At 63.9% G+C, this 9,950-nt stretch overlaps 1 protein-coding gene across 1 annotated transcript; it reads left to right on the top strand.

Moving 5' to 3' along the window:
• Positions 1-6: 6 nt before the first annotated feature.
• GATA5 (GATA binding protein 5) lies at positions 7-9,433 on the top strand (the record flags this gene model as incomplete). Its single annotated transcript, XM_040459850.1, has 6 exons — positions 7-406; positions 1,571-1,746; positions 6,243-6,368; positions 7,155-7,242; positions 7,559-7,686; positions 8,039-9,433. Coding segments are annotated over 6 exons (1,074 nt in total), but the record flags the coding sequence as incomplete, so codon positions are not given.
• Between the last annotated feature and the right edge of the window lie 517 nt (positions 9,434-9,950).

The raw sequence follows: 9,950 nt of genomic DNA, 5'->3' as shown, positions 1-9,950 counted from the left end.
CCGGCGTGCGAGGCGGGTCGGGAGGCCCCCGGGCTAGGCGCGCACCCCGGCTGGGCGCCGGGGGGGGCCGGCGGGTCCTCAGCCTTCGGCTCCGGCGGCCCGCACCCGCCGGCCGCCCAGCCGCCCGGAGCCACCGCCTGCCCCTTTCCGCACGGCCCCCCCGGGCCCGGCAGTGGGGGCGGCGCGGGGACCCGGGACGGCGGCGCCTACCAGGGCGCGCTGCTGGCGCGCGAGCAGTACCCGGCCCCGCTGGGGCGGCCGGTGGGCGCGTCCTACCCCGCCGCCTACCCCGCCTACGTGAGCACCGAGGTGGCCCCGTCCTGGACCTCCGGGCCCTTCGAAGGCAGCGTCCTGCACGGCCTCCAGGGCCGCCCGGCTGGCCTCCCGAGCCGCAGAGCCACCTTCGGTGAGTGTGACCCTGGGGTGCTGGGTGCTGGGCCTACCGGGGTGCAGTCCCGAACCCGGCCAAGGCTCCCACGCCGCCCCCCCCCCCACCTCCGCCAGGCCCAGAACTGCGGGACAAGTACACGCGGGCAGAATACAGCATCTGCCACAATGTCACCCACCCTGAGACCAAAACTGCCGTCCTGGGCTTCCTTTCTTCTGAACCCAACCCCCTGGGTCTCACCAGCTGAGCTCACCTCATACGCTCTTATGAGAAGTTTCTAAGTGGTTTTTATAAAATTCAGAATACGATTTATTTCAGTAAGCGGCCACACTCTGCTCCTTCTAGAATGTTTACATATTCTAATTTGAGACCTGGCTTCAGTGGCTCACCGCCCGCCCCCGGGGTGCCAATTTGGATAATCGGATTCCAGGCCCCTCAGGCGCATTTACTCCGGTGGGGGGGGGGGGTGCACGCCTGTGTTCGCCGCAGGCGGGAAGCCCCTGGGCCACCCTACTTCATGGCTGCAGCCTCGCAGGCCCACCCCGAAGCCGCCTCGGCCCGACTGCCTCCATGGCGCAGGAAGCGGGTCCCCTCCGCCGTCACCCAGGGCGGCTCCCGCAGGACTGACCCCCACCCGGCCCCCACAGGGCACCCGGTGCCGCCGGGGAGGGAGCCGGGGACCTCTCCCTTCTGCCCTGCGGGCCCCTGAGCGGTGGCACAGGCCCAGCTGTGTTCCACGGCGGTCGCCACCCGAGCAAAGCCCACAGGAAAGGCAGGGGCTGTAGGCTCCGTGGGATGGCACCATCCACTCAGCCCGGCCCCCCTAACGTCCCGTCTTGCAGAGGCCGAGGCCCTGGGGCCACCTCCCTCCGCTGGTGCTGACCACTCCGCCTCCCCAGGGGATCAAAATTACACCTTGGTTCTAAGGGGAACCGTTCTGTTGCCCCCCGGGGGTCTGACTGACTTACCTTCCCCCACCCTGCAAGGCAACCCTAACCAGCTTCTCTTTTAATCTGGCACAAACTTTATCATATGTAAAGTTAAGCTTTAAAGTAAAATTAGACAAAATAAATGTTAAAATAAAACGAAAGCCAGGGGCACACACAGCGGGAAGACGCAGCAGACGCTGGGCCCTGGGGAAGGGCCGTGCCTCGGCCCGCGACCAGCTGCCTGTCCCCCCAGTGCCGGACTTCCTGGAAGAGCTCCCTGGCGAGGGTCGCGAGTGTGTCAACTGCGGGGCCCTGTCCACGCCGCTGTGGCGCCGTGACGGCACCGGCCACTACCTGTGCAACGCCTGCGGCCTCTACCACAAGATGAACGGAGTCAACAGGCCGCTCGTGCGCCCACAGAAGCGCCTGGTGAGTGCCGCCTGCAGGGGGCCGAGCTGAGTCCCCAGAGAGGCTGGGTGCCCCAGCAGGGCCCTGGGAGCGCTGTCTGCCATCCATCCGGGAGCCGCCGGGAGGCCCAGGCCCCGCCACAGGCCCTGCCCTGCCCTGCCCTGCGCGCCTCCGCAGAAGGGCTGGGCTCACTGAGCCCAAGGCAGTGCTGCCCTGGGTCTGTGGGCCTCCCCCGAAGAGGGGCCACCCGGTGACTCTGCCCGGGACCCGGGGCACAGGATGGCTGTGGACCCAAGCGGCCTCCTGGGGCTCAGCCCTGCGGCTCCGGCTCCGAGGGTGGCAGGGGGCACAAGGTGACGTGGCCGGGGCGTGGGGTTTGGAGAGAAAGGTGGCCGCTGGGTGGTGGCTTTGTGGCAGGGGGTTGAAATCCAATGCAGGAGGGGTTCTGGGGACCCCTGCTCTTGGGGAGCACTTTCCCCCCAATACCAGGGGGCTGGAGCTGAGACCAGGTCTGCGGTGGTTCCATTCGCAAAACTTGTTTTCACTTTTGGTTTCTCCTGGCGTGTGGCTGGGTGCTGAGCGGAGAGGACCGGGGACTCACTTTTGCCCCCAGCCGGGCAGAGTCCCCGGAGGCTGTGTGAAGGTTTCGAGGCACTGGTTCTCTGCCGTCTCACCGGCAAACTTGGAGGTTCGAGTAATTCTGCGCGTGGCAGGGCCCGCCTTTGCAAGCTGTCTAAAGTTCGTGAGGCCACAGTGACTCCTGAGTCCTGGGTCCGGGCATGGCTGTTTCTGGGGATGCCGGGCCTTCTACTCTAATGCTGGTGTGAGCCCTGTCATGGCCGGTCAGCCGGCTCTGGCCGGTTCTGGTGCATCGGAGGGTGGGTGGGGGGCTCGTCCCTGGAGGCTGCTGCAGGGGGCCCGGCTTGCCTGCCGCGGTGGCTGTTCTGGGCTGCCTGGTGCTCAGTCGCTGGCCCTTGACGGGGAACCCAGACCTGGGCTGTGGAGGCGCCCGACCGATCCAGGCTCCAGACCAGGCAGGCAGGAGGCAGCACCGACCCAGGCAGTTTGGGGGAAGCCACTGTTTTTCTCTCCCTGTTCTAGCCTGGAGTTTGGGGCTCCGCGGGTCCCCTGATTCCCCTCCACCCACACTGTGCCTCCTGGAAGGAGGGGATACCTCAGAATCCATATCACCTCCTCACTTATATTTCTGCCCCTGTGATCATGCCCACTCCCCCCCCCACACACACACACGTACAACACTGGCTTGGCACCTGGTGTGGCCCTCACAGATGGGGAAACAGGCTAAAGCAGAGGTGTCCTGGGGGACTGACCCCCCCCCCCCAACTCCCAGGGACCAGGCCGGCTGCTCCTCTGCTCCCTCCCTTCTCCCCCGGGGAGTGGGGATGGGAACACTGGTAAACAGGAAGAGAAGGTTCGGATCCTCCCGTCTCTGCCCCCCACCCCTCACAGGGCTCACCCCCCAGCAGAAGATTCCTGACGTGGGGGTAAGCAGGCAAGGGCCATGAGGCATTGAGGCATTCACCTTCACAGCAGCCCTGTGATGACCCCCGGGCTCCAGCCGCTCAGAGAGTGGCTTCCCCCAGCAGCCCGGCGCAGCAGGGCCTGGGACTGTCTGCCTCGGGCTCCCGTGTGCCCCGCCCCCGCTGGTGATGCACCTGTCTTGGGTCTTCCCCCGAGGCCCCTGCACCCACTGTCCCCCTGCTGCGTTGGAAAGATTACTTTAGGTGGGGTGCTTGAACAGGCCTTAGCCCGCTCTGCAGACTGGTGTGGCCTCCGTGTCCTGGTCCGGGGCACAAGGAATGATTAGCTTTAAGGACGCTTTGTAGGGTGGAGAATGCCCTCAACTTACCCCCCCCCCCCAAGGCGGCCGGCCTCAGAGGGTGGTCAGCTGGTCATCCTTGCGTCCAGGCCCATGCAGATCTGAATGCGGGACGAGCCTAGGAAGGGGGGGACGGTGTTCCTAGAGGGGTCCTACTCCCCTCTCCTCTGAGCTGGCTTCTCATGGATGGTTTCCTCTGATTTGTCTCTGGGCTCCTGCCTGGCACTCAGGGAGGGTGACCCGGCTGGCGGGGCCGGGCTCGTGTGGAAACTCAGAGATTCTCGGAGAGTGCTGGGACCAGAGCCCAGGCCCCAAGGCAGCCGTGGCGGGGCTGGGCCAGTCACCCCAGACTTGTCCCTGCTCATGCCTCACTCTCCCTCATGGGTGGCCAGCACCGATGCCCCCAGAGAGAATTGTCCTAACCTTCTCTCAAATGATTACAGAAGTTCTAGAAACTTGTCACCAACAACACAGGAATGTGACAATAACAAGTGTGCGTCCACCACCCCCTAGGCCTCACCCCCAGTCCCAAAGGAGTTCATATCTTTTCTGCCCTTTGCATCCTGGGTGCATCCTTAGTCACAGGCACGGACCTCTTACCTGAGGCTTCTGTCAGTGTGGGCGAGCGAGTGGGGAGAGTTGAGGTGGCCCCACAGACCCCTGCGTGCCTGCTTGTGTGGCCAGGTGCTCAGAGCCCTCCCCCCCCCCCCCCCACCCCCCCCCCACCCCAGAGCCCGGGGCCCACGGCCAAGGCCCCCCCCCCCCCCCGGCGGCGGCGCCACCTCCAGGAAGGGGCCCCCGCGTCCTTCCAGGAGCAAATCTGGACCTTGACTGAGGACCCCGGGTTTTCCTTCCTGCACAGTCCGCTTCACAGGCTCGTCCCTGGCACGGTCTGCCCTTGGCCAGCAAGGGACACACGCTTTGTCAGGTTAAGCGTCGACCGTGTCCTTTTCCGAGAGCGGGATGAGGGGACCCACTTGAAATGGGGCCGTCCCCCCTCCCCCCGCCGTACCTCTTGTTGTGAGTTTCGAGCTGCGTCTCTTACTTTGAAAAGTGGTTTTCGCTGTGTGAGCTGGCCTCACCCCTCCCAGCCGAGGAGCAGCAGCGGCCCCTCTCCCTGCTCCCCGCTCCGGCTGGGCCCTGCCCCCCGCCCTGGCTGGGCCGCCCAGCATCCTGATTTCTTCACTTGAATCAGACGCGTGCGGAGCCTGGAGCTGCTGCAGCCAGCAGGCTTTGAAGTTTAACTTCTTTTGAAAAGAACAGACCAAAGAAGAAAACAAAATACAGCGGGGGGGCGGCAGGGGGAGGCCTGGCAGCGAGGGGGCCCTGAGAGTGGCCAGGCCTGGCCGCTTGTGCAGGCAGCGAGGAAGGACAGAGGCTCGGGCGTCTGTCGGGGTAGGGACGGCACCAGGGAGGTGTCCCCACCGTGCGCTGGGCTCAGGGGGGCGGTTCCGTCCACCCCGATGCCTCCGGCCCAGCAGCATCTCTGAGCCTCGGTGCCCCATCCGTAGCACACGGCCCGATGAGGGGAGAGGAAAACACAAACGAACAAACTTTTTAAATTTTTTTCCAGGTCCTTTCTTCCCCTCTTTTTATTAATTTTAATTTATCTTCACTAAGAAAGAATTCACTGCTTAATCCAGGTTCCAGATTTTTCCCTTGCACTCCCAGGGTACAGAGAGACGGCTCTTGGACTTCTGGGCTGTTTTCTACACACACACACACACACACACACACACACACACACACACGGCATCGATTCCACCTGTGGTTGTTTCCACACCTGGGGGGGGGGGGGGGCGGCTGCGGGGCGGAACCGAGGCTTCTCTTCTCGCAAGACGCACAGGCGACCGTGAGGACGTTTGTGGGAGGTGCAGGCGAGCTCTGTGTGTGTACTTGTGAGTGCCGCTGAAAACCAGCACTGACGTTCAAGGCCCCACATTGGCACCTTTGTGCCCTGGCCTGAGTGTTTCCGTAGGAAGGATTCAGCATGAGGAGGCATGATGGCCCAAGGGGAGGGGTTCGGACTCCTACTTTTCAATGATGGTGCAACTTTTCTGGGAGGTGTGACCGCAGTATGAGCTCTAAGGGAGCAGCTGGATGGGGAGAGCGGAGGTGCAGGAAGCGGGGACCTCGGTGCAGCCCAAAGGGGTAGGTCAGGGTCACACACAAGACAGTCAAATGTGAATTTCAGATAAACAGCAACTAGCATTTTAGTGTGAGTATATCCCAAATACTGCACGGAGGCACACTTCTGCGAAGTATTTGTTGCATATCCGAAGTCCGCATCTAGCTGGCATCCTGGTGTGTGTAGTTTTTGTTTGTTTGCTTGTGTTTTGCTACATATGGCAGCCTGGGGAAGGTCCTAAGGCCCCCTGCCATGCCAGGAAGGTGGGTGGACTGGCGGGGGTGGGGATCCCGGGGCCGGGGTGGGCCGCAGGAGGGCGCCCCCTTGTGCGTAGCTCCTGGCACCGAGAGGAAATTCAAATCGTGTCCAGTAAGAGCAGCCACCTTCCAGACAGAGTCAGGATGTGGCCTCGGCTTCCCGGGGAGGGACTCGGGCGGACCCTGGTTGACTCCGGGTCCAGTGCTCCTGTCTCCGAGAGTCACCGTCTGGCCGGGAGGTGGAGCAGGAGGGCCCCGGCCCCCGGCTCACACCAGCCTCCCCCGTGCACAGACCTCGTCCCGCCGCGCTGGCCTCTGCTGCAGCAACTGCCACACGACCAACACCACGCTGTGGCGGCGCAACGCGGACGGCGAGCCGGTATGCAACGCCTGCGGTCTGTACATGAAGCTGCACGGGGTGAGCGGACGGGGTGGGCGGGGTGAGGGCTGGGGGGGCGGGGCCTGGGTGAGTGAACGGGGAGGGGCGGGTCATGGGTGGGGCCGGGGACAGGGTGACCGGAGGGGGAATGGGTGGGGCAGGGGCGGGGCCATGTGGGGGTGGTGAGGACTGGATGGGGCGGGGCGGGGTGAGTGGAGGGGGGAAGGGGGGGAAAAGGGGAAGGCGGGCCATGGGTGGGGCAGGGGCCCGGGTGAAGACTGGGTGGATCGGGGGCGGGGCGGGTTGGGGCGGGGCATGGGGCCGTGGAGAGTGGACGGGAGGGGGGAGGCAGGGGCGGGGCTGCCCTCTTCGGGTCACGTGAGACACGGGGCCCTGGGGAGGCAGGTGGCAGAGCGGGGCTGAGCGTGTTTCCCGCGCGGCCCCCACTGACTGCGCGCTCCAGGCCTATGCTGTTACCGTTAGGCCCTTTTCACAGATGGGCCTACTGAGGCTCAGCGTCGCTGAGGCAGGTCTGCAGCCATTCAACCTGAGACAGGGGCAAGGCCCCTGGTGTGGCCTCTGTGCGTCCCTAGAGCCCTCCTGGCCCCTACAGCTCTGGGGGGTTGGGCCTGGACTGGCTCTTGCCCACTTTGCCGGGAGGAAGGCCCCAAGCCCAGGGCCAGCAGCTCACCAAGGGCTCTGACGACTCGGTCACCTCCCAGAGTGACTAGCTCTGCAGGGCTGACATCAGGGCATGTGGCCATTCAAGAGGCCCAAGGGTGAGAAAAGCAGGACCAGTCACCCTCCCCTGCCTGCCCCTGCCAGGTGCCTCGGCCCCTGGCGATGAAGAAGGAAAGCATCCAGACGCGGAAACGCAAGCCCAAGAACGCTGCGAAGACCAAGGGCTCTTCAGGTGTGAGGGACCAGGGCCCATCGGGATGCCAGGAAGAGGCCAGTCCCCAGCCCTCCTGCGGGGTACACGTTCTCCCCTTGGAGTCGCTTTGAGTGTCGCAAATTTCCACCACTAGAGATTTGCACGTTTAGTTCAAGCATTGCCCTCCCAAAGCACAAGTACCCCTGATTCTGCCCCGGGACCCGTCCGGTCTGGGGAGGGGCCGGGCGGTGCGAGCCTACCCAGCTGAGGGGCAGCAGGGCAGGTCGAGGGTGCCACACCCAGTCCCTCTGACCCGTTAAGTGACCAGTACAGCTGGATGTGCCCCCCCTTCCAGGATGCAGCACAGGGAACCCCACGGCCTCCCCGCCCGCTGTCCCGGACACTGAGAGCTCAGCAGCTACTTTGAAACCCAAACCCAACCTGGCATCCCCTTCGTGCCCTGGGTCCAGTGTCACCTCCCAGGTAAGTCAGGTGAGGTGGAACCGGGGACCCAGAGCTGGCTCCCGGGCACCTCCTCAGGGAACCCTGACTCGCCCACCGGGTCAGACCCCCATCAGCGCCCCCGAGGGCCTCTCCCAGGAAGGAGCTCAGGGCTGGGCACTCAGTTGGCCATTGGTTCCAGCAGCTGACCTGTGGCACACTCCAGGCTGAACGCCCTCACGTGTTGTCCTGTCTGTCACACGGGGCCTCCCACCCTCTTCCAGGGTCTGAGAAGGCCTCTTAAGACAAACGTCCCGGTCCCGAGGGCTCCCTACGCCAAGCGAGGCCTACTGGCCATTCCTCCGTTCTCGTGCTTCCCCTGTTCCCCCTGCAGGCCTCTGGCCAGGTGAATGACCCCCTGGCTCCCAGCCACTTGGAGTTCAAGTTCGAGCCCGAGGACTTTGCCTTCCCCTCTGCAGCCCTGGGCCCCCAGGCTGGCCTCGGCGGGACCCTGTGCCAGGAGGCCTGGTGTGCACTGGCCTTGGCCTAGGGCCTCGGGCGTCCATCGGACCCGCCTCGCTCCCCGCCTGGCTCCAGCACAGCAGAGGGAGACCATCCGGTCCATCCACCAGAAGACGAGCCAGCGGGACCTTGAGGCGCCGGGCATCCCTCAACATGGTGGCGGGGAGGTCTTCTGTACAGATGGCGGCCAGGCCCCGGAGAGGGGGAGAGGCTAATGAGAAGGCCTTGAGCCCCCCCTGCAGACAGCAGGGGACTCCCCCAAAGGCTGTGTGACACTGGGCCACTCCAGCCGGGGCTGACCTGGAGGGCCCACTACCAACGGTTCTGTTGTCCACATCTGCCATCGCCGTGTTGACACATTGTGGCAGTTGGAAAAAAACAAACAACAACAACAAAGCCACCTGTTGTGAAACCAGGATCGCAAATGAAAGGGCCGAGGTCTGGCTCAAGCAGGCAACGTGAATGAGGGGAGCCGCCCGACATGGGACCTCCTCAGGCTCGGGATCTGTTCCTTTTCTCACATTTGACGGACAAAGACACGGCACAGAGAACTTTCCCTCCCTGTGAGTGAAGGACTGCTAGGGACAGATGTGCAGGTTGTGCACTGTGCCAGGATGCCACCCCAAGGGCAAGCCATTCACACCAGCGTCGTCTACTTGTGTATTTATTTGGATGATTTCCCCAGAGGGGGCAGTAAAGGGCCTCATTCTGACTGAAACTGTATCGTGACTGATTCTGACAGAGTGAAGGACCTGGGGTCCTGTGCTGACCCCACAGGCACTGTCAGTGCTGGTGGTGGAGTGACCGCATGTCCTGGCCTACCTCGGATCATCCCAGCTGGCTTGTCCCAGAGGAATTCTTACTAACCCCCCTTTACTTGCGGAAGCCCTCCCCCCACGCTGGGGTGACCCCTTAGTTGGTCAAGCCGGCTAGAAGGAGCTGTGCCCAAGGAACCGAGTGACGAGCAGCCACCGGGGTCGGGCAGACAATAAGGCATGGAGGGGAGCGGGGCGCGCCTTGCCAGGGGCCTTGTCCTGGTCTCCGCTCAGTTGCCGCCTTTCGCCAGCAAACATCCGAGACAGCGGGAGCAGCTGCCGGCCGCCAAGCCTCCTGGCTGAAGCTCGCCTTTCATATTTAAACACCGTGGTCCCTGGCGTTAGCTTCCAGAACGCGTCCTCCTGAGGCTGTACCTCCAGTTCGAGCAGCACAATTTACACGTGATGTTGTCTTTTTTTTTTTTTTTTTTAAAGACAAACGATGCCATGAGTAAAAAATGTAAAATAAAGGTGTCGATTTTGCATTTCTTTTGCCGACGCCTGTGGGATTTCGCAGCCCGGTCCCTGCCCGCCGGGTCAGCAGTGGGTCCCGTGCTCACTCAGGCCGCCTCTCCTTGCGGACACTTGTCTCCATATGTTGGTCTGCTGGACCTTGCTGACCACGCCGGGTCGACCAGGAGACCCTCAAACACAGAGTGCCTTCGAGGTCGCCCGCCGGCACGGGAGAGGGACGCTGGGCCGGCCTGGGGGCCCACACGTGGAGAAGCCATCCCTGCGCGGTCAGGAGGACCCGGGTCTGAGGCCCTGTCCTGCCACGTGCTGCTGCTCTGGGCCGCAGTCAGGGCACGGGGAACGCGCTGAGGTTCGGGGCACTGGTCCCCACGTGCCCCTGTGTCCGCATGTAGGCCTGGCGCTTCTGACTGGGGTGTGGCGGGCAAGCCAGGTGCTGCTGCCTCTCACCGTGTGGCACCTGCGGGCGGGATGCCTGTGCGCGGACGTGCCTGGCGG

The sequence above is a fragment of the Herpailurus yagouaroundi genome, unplaced genomic scaffold (assembly GCF_014898765.1).
Source record: "Herpailurus yagouaroundi ecotype Mexico unplaced genomic scaffold, PumYag 246, whole genome shotgun sequence".
Taxonomy (NCBI): domain Eukaryota; kingdom Metazoa; phylum Chordata; class Mammalia; order Carnivora; family Felidae; genus Herpailurus; species Herpailurus yagouaroundi.
This window is presented reverse-complemented; position numbering and strand designations above follow the sequence as displayed.